Source organism: Motacilla alba, chromosome 10 (assembly GCF_015832195.1).
Source record: "Motacilla alba alba isolate MOTALB_02 chromosome 10, Motacilla_alba_V1.0_pri, whole genome shotgun sequence".
Lineage (NCBI taxonomy): Eukaryota > Metazoa > Chordata > Aves > Passeriformes > Motacillidae > Motacilla > Motacilla alba.
Window position 1 is genome coordinate 8097199 of NC_052025.1, and position 21217 is coordinate 8118415.

A 21217-nucleotide genomic window follows, 5' to 3' on the forward strand; every position below is an offset into this window, starting at 1 on the left:
CATGCAGAAACTTTGCCCCAGAGACTACACCCAATATCACATTTTCATAAACTGGTCTTGGTGGCAAATGGATGCTCTGTAAATATAAGAAATGTTTCAGTTATTCAGAAGAAAAAATGTCAATAGATTAAGAGACTGAAAGAAGTCTTTCACCTGCTGTGTTAAAAGAGGAACATACATTTAATTCCTAGAAAGGTTTGCATGGGATGTATCAAAGTTAGTTCCCATTTTCTAATAACTGTTATTTACCACTATATACAAACACACAGACTTTACAGTAGAACCGATTTGGGTTTCAAAATTTGGGTCTTCCTTGTGTGTTTTTTTAAATTAAGTACTGAGACCATTATATTCCTATTGTACAATGACTAGGTAAAATTAAACTCATGCCTCACAAAATCAGGAAAAAGTAATGAAAATCCTAGTTACTGATAGCTGTTCATTCATATACACACCACCTAGTATCTAACAGAGTAATGTAGAAAAACAGCTGCAAAATACAAGCATACAATTGAGTATCATTATTTAAATGTAAAATAGACTTTAAAGTAAACTCTACTACTATCAAAATTTAAATGCATTTGTAATTGAATTTCAAGTTGACTATATATTTATTGTAAAAGTAGTTGTTCATGTACAAAAAAAACCACCATAGTAGCTCAAGCTCATTATTACTGAATGCAATCTTTGGCTAAAGGCACAGTTTTTCATCTTTAAAATGAATGTATCAGATAATTATTTTTCCCAGGCAGATAAAGGAAAGATTCAGTCAAGGTGACAATTACCATCTGGCTAGCTACAGTCTTTATGATGCTCCCAATTAAATGTACATGCAATATTATACTGAATGTTATTAGAGTTACAGTTAATGTTTACATTGAATATCACCATATTTGTATATTACTTTGTCTATTAATAGTAATTACTTTGTATATTATTAAAGTTATATATATGAATGTCTCCTGTAAAGTCTGATAATACAAAAGATAAAAATAATTAAAAAATCAATGTGAAACTCTCTTGTGAATTTAGTTCCTTCCTAAAGGAACTTCTTCACACATGGATGCTATCATTTACACTCTTGTCTTTCTTCCACACTCTTCTCACCCCATTTTGGGGACTGACTACTCTAAGAGCTTGTTGGGAGCACAAATAAGGACAGAATCAAAGTAAGAACAGACATAAAATCAGTTTAGACTTTTACTCTTGTAAGTATGTAACAAGTTACTGGTTGCACAGGGGGTAGAGAACACTGCCCATTAGGATGAATACAGAACCAACCATGCCTTGAAAACTACTGAAGAAAGCAAGAGTGTAGTATCTGCACACTCTGTATTACTCCTATAAATACATTTATAAAACTATGAGGAAGCCAAGAATAGTGTACTATTTAGTTCTTTTTAAGACTTAAACCTTGTGAAATTTAATTTTCAAGTTACTGAAATTCAAAGAAATATAGTTACTTACAAGCATGTCTGACTAAGCATATTCAGAAAACTGTTGAAAAAGAACTTGGGAAATTTAATGTTTTGATTTCTATGGAACTATTTCACCCTCTAAACAAAACCAGACATAAGAAGGTTTGTTTTTTTTTCTTCTGAATTCAATGGGAGCAAGAAAAGGTACTATACAAAAAGCAATGCCCAGTTCTAATGAGAGCAATGTTTTACTTAAAAGACAGTATTAAAACACTGTTACCTCCTTACCTCCAGCAAGGATCTTCTCCTCCAAATCATTCATTTGTTTCTTGTATGCTTTTAAAGCAGCTTCTTTAAATGATGGTCGTATTCTTTTTTTCTTTGGAATTTCAGTGACTTCAGTTATCATCTCTGGGACATTCTGATTTTCATCCTCCCGTATTTCTACTTCAGGAGCCATGTCACTTTCAACTTCCAATATCTCTTCACTGATCACACTGTCAAACTGCGTGTCATATTGTTCCTCTGGTAGCATTGCATATGGAGTTTCGTACAAAGACTGATCCAGTTCATACTCTTGAACTTGCTCACTAGTTTCACTACTATTAGTTCTATTTTCTAGTTTAGCAAGGACTTGTTCCATTACTTCTACATAGTCTGTTTCATTCTCACCAGATGGTTCAATTAATTCTTCCTCATACTCTGCTTTGTAGCAATAAGGCTCTGCATAAACATCAGAATCAAGCGTTGTACTTGATTCATTTGCAGTAGACTGAGATAGTGTTCTAAACCTTCCCATAAAAGATGATCCACTGTCTTCATACCCACTTAAACTTTGTGTACTTTTATTCCAGACTACTTCTAAAGCTGACTTAGCACGCTGAAGCGTAGATCCAAATTTAGGAAAGCTGAAAGTCTTATCAGAAAGATCTATGCTTAATCGGCTGTGCCATGATTTAGGGGCAGTTTCCTCTGAGTCGTCACTTGGTAGTTCACTTTGACTTCGGTACATCATCGGCAATTTGTTTTGATTCTGATAAGAGGAGATAGAATTTGTTTCCTGATAATCATCATATTGACCAGTCCACTGACTTTGTGTTTCACTGTCAAGGCCCGGACAAGATGGAGAAGTACCATCTAGAGTGTAATCATAGCTTTCAGTATCATACTGGAGGTCAGAACTTTGGCCCTTTCCAAAATCTGTCTGTTGGTCTGAAGGACTGCTCATATCATACACAAAAACTTCCTGCGTGGATGAGTCTAGGCCCAAATCTGCCCCTTGTTCCAACTGATTCCAGTTTTTCCATGGGGAAAGATCATCCTGTAAAGAAAGCTGACTATCATCATAATGGTTTATGTCTCCAGAAGCATGGATTATTCCATCGCTTACTCCACTATCAACAGTTTCTATGTTCCCTGTTTCATTTTGCTCTGGATACTGCTGCATGTCTTGGGCAAAAGTCTGTTCCTGGGAACTGCCATACCAGTTTAGAGAATCATCTTGCCTTCGCTGCCAAAGTTCTCGATCAGAGGAAGACAACAATGAACTGCCATTTGTTCTGCTAAAATACTGGTTTTCTGAAAAATCCTCAGAGTAAGACTGACACAATTTTGAGAAATCTGATTCTGAACGGCTAAGCTTTGGTGTTGCAAAGTCATTCTGTAAATGCCATAAAGGAGCCACATCTGAATAATAGGCCTTTGATTGTTTTTCCATAGTGTCAAATTCTGGTGACTGATTGTCATAACTTCTTCTGTGTGAAAAGGTGCTATTGTCAGCAGTTCTGTCAAGGTCTTTAGTGTTTGGGGACTCAGTAGTCCCCTTTGTGATGCCTGTTTTTATCTGAAGTGCTGATTTAGATATTTTTGCATAACTGTTCTTATTTATATCTGATTCCAAGTCTTTATCACTGTCAGGTGACTCCCAGTCATGCATTTTAGATTTTGTCTCCACGGTTAAAAGTTTCATATCCATGCTTTCATATGTCTGAGAGGAAGAAAGTCCTCTTTCTTTTTTATCTTTTATTTCATGGGAAAATATATCTGTAGAAATGCCAATGCCAGTTCCCTTAAGTTTATAAGACTTTTTTAAAATCAAATCTCTCTGTTGTGATGACTCAAAGTAAACAAGAATGGGTCTTGGCTTTGCATTTGGACAGTCTCTTTGCTGCCCAAGTCTCTGGGCAAACTCAATTTTAATAGTGCTTTGTGCCTCTGAGAATCCCATTTTTTCTATTAATATTTTGTAAACTATGTTTTCAGCTTTTTCAAGCCGTTCTTCAGGCACATTTAGAAACCTAAGACTTGCTTTGTTTCCTGGGTGGCCTATCTGCTTAATGTAGTCATGTATGTCTCGAGTTTCTCTTCTGGACTGTACAAATCCAGTTCGCAACTGTTCAATTTCATTTTGTACAACTTCTACACTACTAGAAATTTCATCAATTGATTGTTTCAGAGCATTAACATGCCCTCTTAATTCAGAGAGTTCTGTTTCAATTTGACTTATTCCCTGAAGCTCTTTAAAGATCATTTCCATAACATCATGGGTTTGGCTAATACAACCTGTTGAACTAAATCCAGGTTCAAGAGTATTTGATTTCTGGTGACGGCCAGTTCTGTCCAGAGATTTACTTCTTAACCCCCAGGTTTTCCTCCATGAACTTAGCTCCGAGTCTGATGAGACACATTCTTGGCTCTTCTTCCATTTCCTTAGTTTTCGTAAGGCTCCCAGCTTCAGTGTGTGTAAAGTGCGCTCTCCATCCGAACTTCCATCAGAGGCTGCGAGGCTGCTCAAGCTTTTCCTGTTGCGTCGCACAGGCATTGTGTGGGATAAGTATTCGTTTTTCTTGCTATTAGTTTTTACTTCACTTAACGACTCAGAACAAGAGCTATCATTTGAAGACAGGTCTTGAACTATATCTTCATTATTAGTGTTTGCTACAAAAATATGCCTTTGCAGTCCATTGGCAATAGCAACTCTGTAACTGAATGTTGGAGAAAGTGAAAATTCTCTATTGCTTTCCTCTTCTTCAGTTGATAAGTTGCGAGCAGATGGGCACTTAGCAATCTTTTTAACGGTGCTTTTTAAAGTATTGGAAAATTTTGGATTTTTTGTTTGTCCAATCTGACTTAAGTCTTGTTCCTTTTTGCTCTGACAACTCTCTTTCCTTTTTGTACTATTTCCCGATTTCTTTGTAAACATTCCTTTGCAAATCTTATATATATAAGATGAGATCAGGCTCTTGAAGAGAGCAGAAACCATGGAGCACAGTTTATTTTAAGCTGTTTCCATAAAACACAATTTTTGATCCAGAGAAGTATTTGTATCTCCAAAAGGATCATTGGCAAATGTTTCAATGGAGACTATAGCCATAAAAACGGAATAATGTGACAGAAAAATAATAAAAAAAAAAATCACACATCTGCTTGTTTGAAACAAAATCCTGAAGAGGTTTTGTATGTCTTGCAAAATCTCACTGTGTTGCACATGGCTTCTTGAAGTGTCTAAAAAGGAGGGAACGACATTACAATGGCTGTCAAGCAAACTTATAATTCAATAGTACTGATGATGTTTTAACTAGGTTACAATGAAAACACAGACAATTCCCCATAATTGTCTGAATAGATTTTTTCATGAATAGTTGAAGCTGAAAACAGTTTTAGGCAATATTGCTAACAAAAATTAATAAGCTATACTTATTTCCAGGCTACTTCATCCAGTTTAATTCTCTGACTTTAACAGAGATATTCCGTTTAAAACGCTCTCTGCTTTCTTTCAGAATACTGACATTCTGACATTTCAATTTAGTTCCCTATGACATACAGCAGTGATCAAAAAATGGACAGGGTAACAACTGGTTACTAGCTAATAAAACAAAAGTAGAAAGTATTCTCGTGCTTCATCTTTTGCAACCAGGTAGGATTCAGGTACAAGTCAGTATTGTATACATGAAGTGCTGTTATACCTTAGAGATTGAATTATGTACATGACTGTAGTTTGTGAAATAGTTGCTTTGAGACCAGACTGAAATATGCTATGATAAGCCAGGACTCAGAAGTGGGCTTATCTTGGTATCTCTTCTTTAAGAAGTAAAAATAAAATAACTCATAGAGCATAACAGAAAATAATGACAACTAATGGAAATTCTCATTCAGGTTATTAAATTTGACATTTTTCTAGTAACGGAAAAAAACGCCTTGCAAACCTACATAAAACATGGTTTACAAGTCTCAGGACATAAGCAGCTTGTATTCCATAGAAACACAGTCAATATATTTTAAACATGTCAATGTATTCTTCTGTACAGAATACCATTCACCTCACTTTCAAAGCTGTGGAATAAAAACCAAGGCAATCAGCTCTGAAAAATCCATCAAAGAAGTTCTTAGCATGGCCATTTTGGTATCTAAAGCAGCTAAAAATTCTTTGGCAGAATAAGAAGTCTGTTTAGATAAAGGGTATATAAATAGTTAAAAATTGCTCTGTGGTGTCTTAAGAGTAGAGAATATGAACTGTCCTTGTCTGCAAACATCCTGGCACTCTATAAAACATCATGGTCCCCTGACATACCTCAAGAAACAGTCTTTGCATTGCATAATTTGCCTTCATTGACCTTACTGTTATACTCTATATATTTATTCATTACATATATACACATATGTAATGGTAAATAATAAACACTAACCCCTGATAAATACTGCAGCAGCAAAATGCACTGTGCTGCACAGAGCACAGGCAAAGCTGCTAAAAGCCTGGTTGGCTTCTGGAATCCTGGAACAGAGAAGTTAAACAGACTCATTACCTTTCCAGTTATAACAAAACTGGGATGCAGAGTGAGTCAATGAATAGAAAACATTCTTCACTCTTCCCAAAGTGGCAAATTACTATTTCATAAAAAGATGAAATATCTGTGGGACATGAATCACATTTTTAACATATATGCAGCAGCACAGTCCTTGCCACTTTTTCTTATAGGCTTATGCCTAAAGTATCAAGAGTGTATTAAGAGCAAACAATATTTGGAAGCAAAAAAATGGTCAATGTAACTGCATGCTATTTTCAAGGAATGCAAATAACATCTCTCAGAATACTGAGAAATTTTCATTAGAGCCAAGGCTGCCTTGTTTTCACATATTATTAGTAGAGAAAGGAACCATCTTGGGACACTTTTCAACGTCAAAGGCATGTTTCTGGATGTAGAAACACTTGTTAACCATTCAGCTCTTACACTGAATGCTTGTAACCATTTATCGAACAAGATTTGAAGTGTGATTGCCTACCTCCTTTGCCCACATGGCCACAGATTTTTAAATACCCTCATATAAACTTCACTTAGATGACTTGGACATTCTTCAAATGACTTCAAAACAAGAATGTATAAACAAGCCAGAAGGATTGTTTCCTGTCTCAGTCTAAAAAGCATCAAGAAATAATGAAGTTATTACTGGAATCTGGAACATTTCCATTCACTTTCAATAAGGTTTAATGCTTCTCTGTAGAAGAATCTTGATTTCATAGCAAGCCAAATACATATATGTGTGTGTGTGTTTGTTTTATCCAGTGTCTAACCAATGCTTTATATCAGAGATAACTGAAATTATTACAAATAGCTGAACATTCCGAACTGAATTTATTTAAACCCAGTTTCTGACAACGCCATAGTGAATTAAAAGCTGTACTGTTACAAACACAGGGAGATCTGCTAAATGGAGCAGATTTATGTTCTCTCATGCGAGTTCTATTCCATCTCAGCTGTATTAGTCATATGATCTGTTAATCAGTTTACAGCCTACCATTGCTCTGTCAAAAACTCATTTTCTACAATAGTATGTCTCCACATGGAATCAAGTTTGAGTCATTAGAGGTCTCATCCATCTCTTTCTGTAAAGATTTGCATAGGTTGTTCTTAACATTTAAAATCAACATAAAGTTAAAACTCCATAAGATAAGGAAGTCTCTCAAGAAGCACATAGAACTAAGTCAATTATTTGAATGAGCTGCAAGTTCTTATTTGGAGACTTACTTGTTTTATCCAGGTCTCCTGATAAACCATTATGACCTAATTTAAAAAATTCTCACTTTGCTGTTTATTGAACAAAACCAGTTTTTATGATGAAGTTCAACGTTACCGGGTTAACCCATTCTAAGCATAAGGATTCATGTTGAAATGTTACAGAATGAGGTATGTATGGACTTTATGCTAGACGGTAATAGAGCAGGAAACTGGAAAGTGTTATGGATTGTGAAAGTTGAACTAAAATAAATTCTTAATGGGGTTCGTCTATAAAAAAGGACAAACTGATACGTTCATTAACTTTTGACCCATATCAAATCTGAAAACAGCTTTGTCAATCAACTTGATGGTGAACAGATAACGTAGACTGGTTTCAAGCATATTCAACTGGATTTGTTGATAACATGGCATCAACAAAATAAAAACATCAGTTGGAAGCACCATTTATAAAGGATCTTATTCGAAGTCTAAAACTAACATGTCAGGTAGAAGGGGGAGGAGTGGGCAGAGTTAAAAATGATAGCTTTTTAAATAATGCAAACAGAGTGCTTTAGTTACATATCTGAACACCAGACCCCCATTTCAAAAAAATATTTTAAAAAATCCAGTCCTTTATTTTTATAAAAAAGACAAGTGAATCATCTTAATAATATCATTTCAGTGTTTAAATAGAATAGCTAGATCACTGTTCAGCTTCTCTTCAGACCCTAGTAAATGAAGCTGCAGAGTAGCAGCACTCTCCAGTAAGAGGTAAATTTTTGGATGCAGACTGTCCTCTTACAAAGCAAGATCCAGGTAGAACCATAGCCTTGCTTAACCTTCACACTATTAATCAACTACAAGGGGTCTGTGTGTATTGAAAGGGGGCAGGCAAGAAGGCGAGACTGAAGTGCATTTTCTCTCTATAAAATACCCTATGACAGTTCCTGTTCACAACACCAAGAAGGTAGGAGGTACCAAAACAAAACCAAGAAGTCTTCATCTGCAACAATACCAGTCTGTATTACTGCCAAAATAGTCACCAGAGTCTGTAGACAGAAATATATTTTTGTGATATGCAAAATAGTCCCCAGAAATTAATTAATTAAATGTAGCAAAAAAAAAGTGTGAACAGTCTACCCTGCATCTGCAGGAACTGAGGCTTAAGAGAGATTCTCTAACCATCATGAACATAAGGAATCAATAACAGAATTCAGATATACAGATTTATTAATTATGGTCTTTTACTTTACTTTTATTATAGTTTTATGCTTGCCTGGGAATAAGGTTATCTTGAAATAATTGTACTTGCCCTCAACTCAAGTCTGCTGGGTGAAACCTATGCTCCCTTTTTTTTGACAAGCATTACAGTGTACACTCCACATTGCTTCATTAATTTACTGTAACAGGAGTACTATATTGACAATCAGCTCAGATGACCTAATTCAGAAGAACTTAATTTAGAGCACTTATCTACTCCTCTATATTCTTCCTAAATTCTCCTTGTAGTCTTAACTACTGACACTTTTAATCTGCGTAGTTTGTGAGTCTCAAGGTAAAATGACTCTTAACACTGCATATGCTACATGGGTGACCTGCCTGAAGACCCTGGCAGAGGCAGGGCCAAGAGCAATGAAGAGACCTGCTTTCTCTTTTGGGTAATTACTCTTTGTTCCAAGAATTCCTCAGGTTTTCACAGCAGCAGACTTCTGCCTATCCTTTCAGCCCCTCCAAGATTCACACAAGAGCATGGAGTGCTATCAGCACTCTCACCCTTTGGCTAGGAAGCTGGTCTTACTGTTGTTGAAAATTACTTGGGAAGTTTGCTATATCTGTTTATTTACCTGGTAATATCTCTTTATGGATCCTGCTATTCATGCATGTCTAACCACCCTCAGAACGTGTTGCCTTTTCTACTCATGAGAACGTAAAAAAATAAAACTAACCACCGAACTGCTGATTCAAACCCCAGTCTTAAGAGCCTACAATCTGCTGATTTTTTAACCCACAAGGCCTACTGCTGTCCTAAGGAGGCTGCACATATATTCATAGGGCATACTACAGATTTTTCCAAACTAAAAATTTAACAGTCATACTGCAAGTCTGGTCATTCATGTCTATTATGTATTTCTTCTATCACCATAAAACTTAATAGAGTTTAAGGAAAAAAGATGGAAACAGCACATGCTTAAACCTGATTGGCTCATTGTGATTTAGAATACCTAACCCAGAAATCATATATAGAATTTTGTGCACTAGTGAATTATCTCAGTAGCTAAGCAGTTACAATTAAACTACTTTGTAATGTATATAAGCATATTGTCTTCTGATTAGTTTGGAAGAGAATGTAAATTCCTAGCAAGCTAGCCTGAGTAATTTTTCTGGAGAGAAAAGTCATCTCTGCTTCCCTACTACTATGACCACTATGGAAAAGGAGGATTTTTTTTGCTCAGTAAAAAGATGGGGCTTTTTTTTTTGCAATTACTGTTGAAGACAGACAAATTGACAAAACCCCCACTATTTTACAATAACTTGCAGAATCACATTTTTAGTTATGCTATTCTCTACACCTTCGTATTTGTAATGTTTGCATTTTTCTCTACAAAATTTTGTTAAGGCAACTGAGGCTATTGCAATTCAATTATTTATTAACTACTAATAAGATTGTTCAAAACATTTATAATGTTATTTCTTTAGAAATAAATCTATAGTGTGGTATTTACATTACAAACATGAAAAACTTGTAATTGAAGCAACTATTCTTAAAGGTCAATGGCCTTGACTAGACTAAAAACAGAGGAAGAGATGTGCCAAATACAGTACACTAATACTGAGATGTAAAAAGCTATAGAACAGATTCTCAAGGTAAATTGTGGCCCTCTGGAGATCCCACAGAAAAGGTAGGCCAGTTGAATGTGCACACAAGAATAAGAGACTGCAGATGACTTGGAAAACAGCTTCAATATTATTTGACTAAATGTACTGACTTCTTTCTCTTTAATCTTTCTAGCTATTTCCTTGACTTTTTCAACAACAACAACAAAAAATTACACTGTAGTGAATAACCAGGTGGTAATAATGACATTTCCCCCCTCTTACAGCTATATACATGATATATGCTGTCCCATACAAAAAACTTAGTTTTAGTCAATACTCAGTTGAAAACCTGCTAAGATTGAGACAATTGCACCAAATAGTTAATTTCTACTTAAATGCAGACTACTAAGGGAATGGAAAAAATGGGGAGGGAAAAGTTATTTGCTGACTATATGGAGATTACTAAGTATAACTAAGTCAGTACCAGACATATTAGCTTTGTTAGACTATTACCAGCTTGCTATTATGCCAGATTACCATAAATAAAAGAGCTACTATATAATTATCAGAACCTATTTAGTGCCTATTAAAACCAGAAAGTATCAACCTACATTTTGACTTAATCTCAGTTCTGTCCCTAGTTATGCCTGCGTTTTAATAGAGGGTCTTTAAACATTACGCCCTGGGAACCCAAGTGTTTTCATTTACACTGAAGCATAACATATATGCAGAGACTGTATTTACAGTATATTTAGTGTACTGAAGGTTTCTTTTAATACTAATGTTTCAAAACTTTTAGCAACTTTTCAGGATGGTGATTCCATCAGAAAAGATAATTAAAAAAGAAAAACAAACAAAAAAACCTCATCCCATTTTCTTTCAGGTAAGAATTTTAATTCTCCAACTGTACTTGTCTGAGCCTTTGAATGGGCAATGCATGGCCCTGAATTAGATTTCTTTTGGACAGTTTACCATGAACTCAGTGACCACATGTGCACTACGTCACTCTACAGCTTTGATTTTTTTTTCTTTCTTTACGTTTGGGGGCATTTTTTTAACTACTTACAAGTAAGAGAACAACTTTATATGGGCAAAGAAAGTCCTCCATTCCTCTGCACACAGAGATTTTATATGTTTTCTAAAATCCGTAAACAAATAGTTACATCAAACTTTTAGAACAAAAAGTTATGAAAAGGAAAGTTTTTGATGAAGTGGTCCTTCATTTGAAAAATAGTAGCAATTGTCTGTGATATTTGATTTGAAAAATACCACAAGCACGAGTGACTACAAGTACTGTTGACAACAACATACACTAGGATGAGTGGGCAGACACAGATAGAAACCATGCTTAACACCTGAAATGACATTCACTGATAAGGATGGTAGACATGAAACGTGTTTCTAAATTTGCTGCAAAAACTTTACTAAAAAACCCTTCTGTTGTCTTTCCTTCAATATACTGACAATTGTGATACTCAGATTTGTACCTGAAAGCAAGAACCTCTGCTACCAACCTAAGTGAACGACACAAATGAGAAACAAAAAACCAGTGTAACAACCTTCTTGGGTGCCAAAGAATTTTTAGGCTTCAGAGCTGGAATGGTCTCACAAGGCAGAAGCTATTATATTACATTGTTCCTGGATTTTCACAATACTACAGTTAAAGGAAAATTTGGAATTTTCAGTCCTCATTAATGCTTTAGTGAATTGGGAGATATTCTGAGCCATGAGTATCCTCTTACTGTGTAACACTCTGGAATCCCAGTACTTTACCTGAGATTTCCTAAGTGTTTTCACAGCAACATATAGTCATTATGGTAATGTGTTGACATCACTGCAGAATCATGCAAATGGTATAGTGTCAGAAAACCTTTATGCAACTCTCCAAGTTGTGCATATTCACCTTAAACAACCACCACTTATCTTGCATCATGGCTTTTGTCTTTGAGATGACGGCTAATCTTAATTCATAATCATTATTCCTAACATTATATCCCTTACAAAAGGAATTTTTGATGAATGAAACATGCTTTAAACCTTAAATTCTACTTTTCATTCATCTTAGTGCTTTTAGACTTAACAGCATTCTCTTATTGCTTCTTCTACTATGTTTGTTGATTTAGATGATAAGATTTAGCTTTGACTGACTTTTAGAACATTTATATGTGTCAAGCAACCTTACATTTTCAATTGTCAGATCATAGTTGAGTATTATGCTTAAGAAAGTAATCTATTTTATATAATCACCAACAGGAAACAATCTCTGTGAAAAATAGCTACAACTTTACAGACAGTTCATTTTCACATCAGAAAGCAATTGATGTTACATCAATGAATGTTTTTAAAGCATAAGAGTTCCTGCCAGCCAGGGGTTAACAATGGTATTACGATGCTGGAGCTAATACTAAACCTTTTTGGATCAACATGTTATAAAAAAAAAAATCTTACTGCTTACAGGGCTGCATTGAAATTACAAATGCAACAGAATGTTTAAAGATATTCAAGACTAATGAAAAATCAAATAAGCATTAAGTGTTTTAATACATTTTTACTAGACATAAGACAACTATCAGTGTCCTTAGTTTAAGGGCACATAGCTTTGTGGTCTGTTTCACTTATTACATGTCAGCTGAAAGAATATATTAATGGGAAAGTGCAAAAGGAGGCAAGTGACTGAAGAAAGGTGAGGGCTAAAAAATGCAGTCATATTTTTATATCTGCATAATTCTTCCTCTTAAAGCAAAATGAACCATCAATCTCATAGTAAGAAACTAGTTTCAGCTACTATTGGCCTCTAAAATTGCAGAAGGAAAAATAGTAATGTTACGTTCTTGAAGTTAAAATGATGGACAAAAAAATGTATGAAATAGTTATGGTGGTTTTGCTTGTGGCTTGGAGAAGGTACATAATAGAGAATATTCTAAGACATAGATTTAGCTGTGGAACAGAATCAAACACGTAGTCTAAGCAAGCTGCCTCTTCAAAAGAAAGCTGCAGGGTGTTCATCTTGGAGATTAATCAAGACCCAGAAATACATAAGCATCCGTGAAGCTCAATTTATTACTAATCCTGTCACAAATTAGGAGGAAGGTACTGACATAAATAAGCAAAACATACTGTATTTTCACCGTGTATTCATATAATTATGTAGTTTATATTTTGATATCAATTTAAACATATCAACTCATTGAAAAATCCAATACTATTCTGTCTTACTCAACTTACACTGTGAAGTTATCAACCCTACAATATATCCTCCCCCAGTTTTTAATGAAGCGTTAATTCCAGAAGCCCAGACAGTTTCATCAACATCATAGCATTAGAAAGCAAATCAGTTACAAATCAATGCATTGCATTAGCAAGAACAGCAGGAGGTACATTCAGAATGAAAATAAGGAAAGGAAACAAAGGAAACAGAAAACTGTATGCAGACTAGACAAAAATACAAAGAGCATACATACCTGGATTAAATTCTTCTTAAAAATAAAATACAAATTACATACCACCATCTTTATATTATTTTCCATTTAAGCAGAAACACTGTACACAAATCCATTACTATTTTGCCGTTCTTCCTTCAGCCTTAAATGATACAACATGAGGCTGCTTCCCAGTGATTCAAGTCAAGTGCAGTCAGGCATGCTGCTAGTCTGCAACGGTATCTGTTCTAAATTCCACGGTATTCCCTAGGCAGCATTAAAGGGGGATTTTTTTCCTTCCTCTCCCATTTTTCCCCCTCCTACAACTTGTGCTAACCGCTAAGAGTAATTGTGATGTTAGCTACCAATTCATTCTGCAGCTCAGGGTTGTTTCTCCTCTGTAAGAGCAGAGCAGGAGTCAGCGTCCTACTCCAGTTCAAAAACAACATCAACACGAGAGAACAGTAATCATCCTGGGGCTTTATGCGCCGGGAACTTCCCCCGCTGCTGTTTTCTCCTGCCGCTGCTCCCGAATGCAGCAGCAGCCGCTGCAATAGGCACAGCCCTTCTGCGTGGCAAGCAGCCCCTGTGCTCGCAGAGCCACTCAGGCTCACGGAGCAGCCCCGCTCGCAGGAACAGCACATGCAGTGCGCCGGGGGAGCGGCCAGGTGCGCATCCGTGCCCGCAAGGGGAACAGCGGGAGACAGCGTCTCCTGCTTGGCAGGGCCGTGTTCCACCCTAACCTTATATTTATCAGTCTGACGTGACCCACAGAAACGAGTGTGTAGCTGTTTCTTACAGCCCTGTTTTCATCAACAGCTGATAATTTTTGTAATGAATCTGCTAAATACCCTTCATAACTGCTATCAGCACATGATGATTGAAGGCTGCTCCACATAATAAGAAATATATCACTCACTTTCCATGAAAAGCATTTGTATGTCCCCAATGAATACCTAGGCAGTAGGACTCAGCCCTTTATTTACTGCAATTAAAATAGCAGAACGGATTACTATTGGGCATGCAGTTAGTACATTACCCTGCACAGAATACGTCAGGTGTTTTTTCAAATGTTAACAGTTTAGTAGTGTAAGGCCACATGCAGCCTTACACATATTGAAAATATATTTAAAACTGACACAAAGGACTACAGAAATGCATCCAGAATGAGCCTATATAAACCCATTCTACAGAGCATACACACAGTCAGAGTGTAAATGTTTCACAAAACATGTATACAGGCATAAACCCACAGGTATGTGATTATCCTCTTTAATCCTGGGAGACAGCATGACTGGAATGCTATAGTGAATATAGTGAACTATGTACCTTTTCTGTATAAAAATTAAACCCTCAAACTTCAGCTAGTCTGTGAGAACTGACATTTGTAACAAAGAAGCTTGTAATTCAGTTACTTTCTTCATATGTTGAGTAAAAGGCAGCACTTAATGTTTAACAATTTCTGGTAATAGTTAAAACACATTGGTTGTAGCTTTCACTTTCTTCAATCCTTGTACTGTTGTTAGCACTATCATCCTGGCACTGTTTTACGTACAATTTATAAACAGAAAAGTTCTAGAATCAGATCTGTTATGTACAGTTGTAAATTAATGATTTGTATTTTTGCATATCATTATAAAATAATTATAGACCATTATATTTATTATGTCTTGCTGACATAAATGCAACCTATAAACAGACCATTAATTAGATTTATAGTTAAGAACCAGATAAATGAATGCTTGGTTATTCAAATCTTATTGTAGTTATTAGCCTTCAGCCATTACTCAATATTCTGTCTAAACAGAATCAAGCTTATTCTTTAAAACTGCCATATTGCATGCCAACAAAATATACAATAAAACTTTCTTGCAAGTAAACACAGGAAATATTCCACTGATATCTTACTCAGTGCTATAGTCCTAACTACACAAGATGCAATAATAAACTCTCTCAAAATCAACAGGACTGCTTATATAAGGATGAAAAAAGGAAAAACCAGACAGCCTAGTCAAGCATGCCCTTCTGTAGTAGTCACACACTTAGAAATAAGTATCAGTTTCAGCAAGATGAAACAAATGGCCTTAAGACTACAGACAGTAAAATTAGTAAATATTGGAACAGTTTTGGAAAAATAGAAGGTTTTGTCATTTAATAAAAAATGTGTTTACCAATAACACCAACTCAGAATGCTTGGATTACTTGGATTAAAGCTGCCATCTTCAAGGAAGCTCCTAAGTGTTGACCCTGTTTATGCTCATCTATCGTGTTGCCACATGCTGAATATTTCAGCTGAAAGGTGAACTTATTCAACTAATTTGATAATCCATCATAAACAGGACATTTTACTCTACCAGACGCATTATTCAATTGATATTTCAGAAGGAAACAGAAAAGCAAACATGAATCCAAAGACCCTCAGAACCTATCATGGCTTGTCTTCCCTGGAGTTAAAATTCTGTGTGGAACTTCTCCAGGCCAGAGATACAGTGACTTTGTTTGCAATGATACTGACCAATTAAGAATGAAATTTCATGTATGAACACATACGAATTACTTAGAAGTGAAGTTACCCAAACTCATAACAAAGTTACATTGTACTTCTGTTCACACACTTCTCATATAGATAAGAGGTTGGTGACTTTCTAGAATAATTATATGAGCAGATGTTTTAATTCTGTAGAGTAGCTGAAGCTCTCACAAGTTTGGAAGGCCAGATAGTTGCAAGTCAGTGACTGGAATGAAACTTCTGTGCATCTTGAGAAAACATCCACAACCATTTTTGAAAAACTAACACAAAGGAGCAAATTGTATGTGTGGGCCCTATGCATTGTAGCAGTTACTTGACAGTAACCTGATATGTTGATGAAGCTGGCCTAGAAGAATTCAGGATTCACACTGATTTACTCTATTTCCCAAACAGAGCATTAAAGAAGTAACTTCTACATACAGAAGGAAGAGAAGAACTACATGTAATTACATGTACATATACAATATGCACAGAGTTGTTGCAACTTGTTACACAATTCCAGCCAAGTTCTGTAGTTAATGGAGAAAACAATGAAAACTCGCACAAAGAAAACACTATCACCACCAACCCCAAACCACACCCCAAAATAAAAAACCCAAACCCCAATGGGCAGCTAATAAGCCTACATGGAGAAAACATCTATTCTTTGTGCCTATTTCCAAGATTACTTGATCATGACTTTCAGAGATGATTCTTTGAATTAGAAATAAAAGTCTGTCCACTGAAAATATTTCAGTAATTTCCACCATTAGTTTTGTGTAATGCATTAAATAGCATATTTTAGATATTATTTCACCATTTCTACTGTGTAATACTTATATTGAAAGGTGACAGGTGTAAACTGATAGAACGACTTTGAATAGTTTGTATTTCATTATATATTTCAGCCTGGAAGTCGGAAAAGCTGTCACACAGCTAAGCTATATTTCTCCTGCACATCACCTCGGCAGTTTGCTTAAGGGATGGTTATATCTCGCCGTTGATCAAAGGAAGGCCATAACTGTCAATTGCGGATCCGATCGGTCAATTCGGAGGCCATCCCGCGGGGCAGCTCTCGGGCCCGCAGCTCTGCCCAAAGGAAGCGGAGCGGCCGCAGGGCCGCGCCCCGGGCTGGCCGCTCCCCGCGCGCCCCCTGCCGGCCGGCCCGCGCCGCCGCACCCGCTCCGCTGGAGGCACGCGCGGCGCTCTAGAGGCGCTCTCCGCCGTAAAGGGTTTTGTTTTCTCTACGCTGATTATTTTTCTGTACTGTCAAGCTCAATTTTTCCTTCGAAAAAGGAGGGTTTGCGATAAGAAGGGGAAAGAGAAAATAACTGCTCTTGTATTTCATAACGCACCTGTGAGCTGGTTTAGGTTTTACTTCAGATGACTGTGAAAAATGCTTTGGAGATCCTGAAGTTAAGATGGCTAAAGCTTCTTCTTATTCCATATGAAAACTTTTCCATACTTTAAAAAAAAACAATAGCTAATTTTATAAAACTATGCAGTTTGAATTCTATTAAGTGAAATAAAATCACATTTAAGATTTTTTTTTTTTAAATAGCATTTAACAGGGAACAGGCAACCACTGTAAAAGTGACTTCTTGCCAGCTGCAATGTAATTTAAATTTAGCCCTGATTTCAGACGGATCATAAGTCAGGAGCATAGTTGAAAAGCAAATACAAGGGGGAAAGCCCAACATTAACTAAAGAAAAAAAGAAAAAACACCAATTTTTTTTTTAATTTTTTTTTTTACCCAGTAGGGAAAAGTGAGCTTTCTGCCCATTCAGATTTATCAAGCGCTTAAAGAAGTGTAATGCAGTTGAAGTGGTAGCTTAAGAACAATATACATTAATTCTGAAATTTAATTCCCCATTGTATTCTTTCCTTATGACTATTTTATTCATTGCTATCCTCTAGGAATGTGTTCACTCTAGAAACTGTTTTAGTTTTTTTTGTCTATGAAAGGAGAACCCTTGCTAGAACTTCTTTAAAATGAAGAATCTGACTCAGCTGCCACTTTTCATGTGGGGAACTGATTTTCAGCTGCCTTTATCTCAAGCCTCAAGTTTTCTCACTCTTACCCTCTGGTTCTCTGCCCCACCCCACTGGCAGAGAACAAATGAGCAACTCTGTGGGGTTTAGTTGCTGGCTGGGGTTAAATCCCAATAATAGGGTAAAGCTTATTGAAACAGAAGTGACAGAGTGGAAGAGTTACAGCATCTCCATTCAATACAATGCTGAGTCATATACTTAATCTCGAGTATATATTTAACAGTGCTGCTAAAGGTGCTAATTAAGAGCCATCTCAAGACTTGTCAAGAGTTGCAGCAGCATAGGAAGATTTAGAAAAAGAGAGCACCTTCTAACTTGAAAAAAAATTCGGTACTGAGTTAAAGCATTCAACCCAGCAAATTTGAAAATAGATAAAGAGAGGTACATTACAAGAAAGATCCATAGTGATGAAGTAGGAACTCTAAGGCAGATGTTGCAAGGATTCAAGAAAATGAGTGATTGCAACCAATGCAAAGTCACATCTTTTATAATACATTGGGAAGCAAGGCAATTTACTCTCCTGGATCTTTTTTTCCCCTAGGCCTTCTCACTCCACCTATTGCTTGGATTCCATCAATAGAATTCATTAGCTTTTCAGTGTATGACCTGTCACTCTTTGTGCTAGGATTCAGAGTTCATCAATGCTCCATTCTTGGCTGCTCTCAGCTCTCTCTCCTATCCTACATCTCCTACTGAAATGATTGCTGGTTATCCCAGTATTTCTCTCTCCTCACCCTAGGGCCCGCTTCCCTTTCTTGCACCGTGAGAGGTTCTCTGCCAATCATTATAACTAACAATCCCAATTCTCTCTAATGGAATGCATTTTTGCCTTCACAAGCCTATTTATCTTTACTACATTCCAAAAGACAGCTTTTGCCTCCACAGAATGGTGCCCATGAACATCAGTCCAGCTGAGTCATACTAACTGGCTTATTCTTCTTGGTTTATGTGAAACATCCATTGTCACTTGTAAACTTTCTTTGATGAGAACCCTGAGGAGTTTCAGTCTTTGGAAGCATTTTTTTAAACATTGCCTCAAATGCTCACAAAACACTCTATAATTCAATCACAAATGTGCACCAGGAGATGCATAATTCTATAACACATTGAATTAGCTGCAGGTTACCAATGAAACCAGTAATAAATAATTTAACATCAGTCCAAATACAACCTGCAAAATGCTAAAACATGGTTTCTTGAACCAGCAGGAAGAGAAAAAAATGTTACCATGGTGCCCTTTGGAACTCCAAAGCAAAGGAGAGAACTGAAGTTTAATTGTGGAAGAGAGCACATTACATTCCTGTTTGTTGATTTTCTATAATAATGGTCAAAAAAAAAGGTTAGATTTCTTATCCTCTATTGTGAATCATTATATCTCACCTTTCGAGGAGAAAAGCAGTGACAATTCTTTTTCTGAGCTTGCCTGACAGAATCCTCAAACAATGATACAGCAGCTCAAAAAGGTTTCTCCCAGGGTCCATAACACTTAATGCCTTCAATTAATTGAAGAAAGCAATTTTCAGCTTTCACATTGATTTAAGGCAGGAAGGGCATGGAGTAAACCACAGAATATCTAAATGCACGATACTGTAGGAAGATCTAAGTTAAAATAAGTCTTCAAGTACATTAACTGTAACTCTGGTCAGATAAAAAGACATCTCCGTTTTATTTTCTTCACAATTATATCAAATTTTGAAACATTTTCTCCCTGAGAAACTTTCAGTGGATGTCATTCCAGAGGGAAAAAGAAAAAAAAAAGTTTACCTAAAATGATAGGGAATAGAAGAAACAAAAATCAATTTGTTCAGAATTGATGTGTAACACAACCTTGAACTTCTGCCTTTATCCTTTTGTCAAAGTAAGCTTCCTAAACACCACTTTTTGAAAGCCTAAAAGGCAACCATGAAGTGATCTTGGAACTGTTGGTCCAATTGCCCCACACTGACCTTTCTGCCTTCTTCATGTCAACTCAGAGTTCAGACACAAGACAGTCAAAATTCTTTGCATTATAGAAGTAGGACTGCTTGATATAACCCATAGGTAATTTTCTTCAGATACTATATATATATATTAAAAACATGATTTGTAAAGCAAAAGTATTCCAGAAATTCCTTTAACTTATCAGATATATTTTGAGCTTCCTCATGCACCAATTAACATTCAAATCATAGTCAAAATATCTGCAGCTTGGCAAATTTGCACTAATGATAAACTCACTTAATTGAAAAGTGCACTTCATTTCTATTTTCCAATTGTCAGTTTATCACTTTTTGTTTAAATATTTAATCTTTGAAATAAATTAAAATTAAAAAAGCAGCTTCTTTGCTGACAGTCATTTGACCCAATACAAATGCTGATTGCCACTTGAACAAAATAATTACTTCTTAGTTGAATCAGGATGCAAAATCTCTATCATTAATACTATATGAAAAGGAAATACTTGTTGGTTTCCATTTCAAGACATGCTTGCATTACTTGGAATACAAAGGTAAAAAATTTTTCAACTGAAAGATTGCTTTTCAAAAGAAAAAAAAATTCTTTGGGTCTATTGATATCTTTAAAAGAGAAGTTTGGCATTAATCTCATAGCCCTGTGGCTCCTAAACAAAGAATGATTTCTGCTTTCCCAGCCTTAAATTCCCACTGCTGTCATTGTGTAATATCTGCTTTAGTATTAGTTTATCAAGTTCTGTTTCTGAATAAGACAGTAAATCAATAGAGCTGACAAAATGAAGCTGCTGATAACTTCTCTATTAGTGAGCGTTCTCATACTGAACATCACCACTGCATCCATCATGTAGTTCACCACAAATCACAAAGCACAGCATTACAACAATCCACAGTGAATGTTTAATTCTAGCTAATATATTTTAAATTTTGGAACACACCGATATATTTCATTTATTGAATAATTAGCGATCTATGGATGTGTTGTGCTCGTTGTGCAAAGTCAGGAATAACGTATGTTGGGAAGATTTACCAAGGCAGATCTGTGCCACTCTCACTGCT

At 36.0% G+C, this 21217-nt stretch overlaps 1 protein-coding gene across 10 annotated transcripts in view; it reads right to left on the bottom strand.

Moving 5' to 3' along the window:
- UNC13C (unc-13 homolog C) overlaps positions 1–21217 on the bottom strand; it is a 158911-nt gene that overhangs the window by 121462 nt on the left and 16232 nt on the right. For 3 of the 10 annotated variants that reach the window (XM_038147213.1, XM_038147215.1, XM_038147214.1), the window contains exon 1: positions 1707–14846. The exons of 1 other annotated variant lie outside the window; for it this stretch is intronic. In XM_038147213.1, coding sequence (XP_038003141.1) covers positions 1707–4680 — 2974 coding nt within the window. In that variant the 5' untranslated portion in view covers positions 4681–14846. Of the gene's footprint in view, positions 1–1706; positions 14847–21217 lie in introns of those variants that run through there. 6 more of the 10 variants (XM_038147209.1, XM_038147210.1, XM_038147207.1 and 3 more) reach the window with 6 other exon arrangements.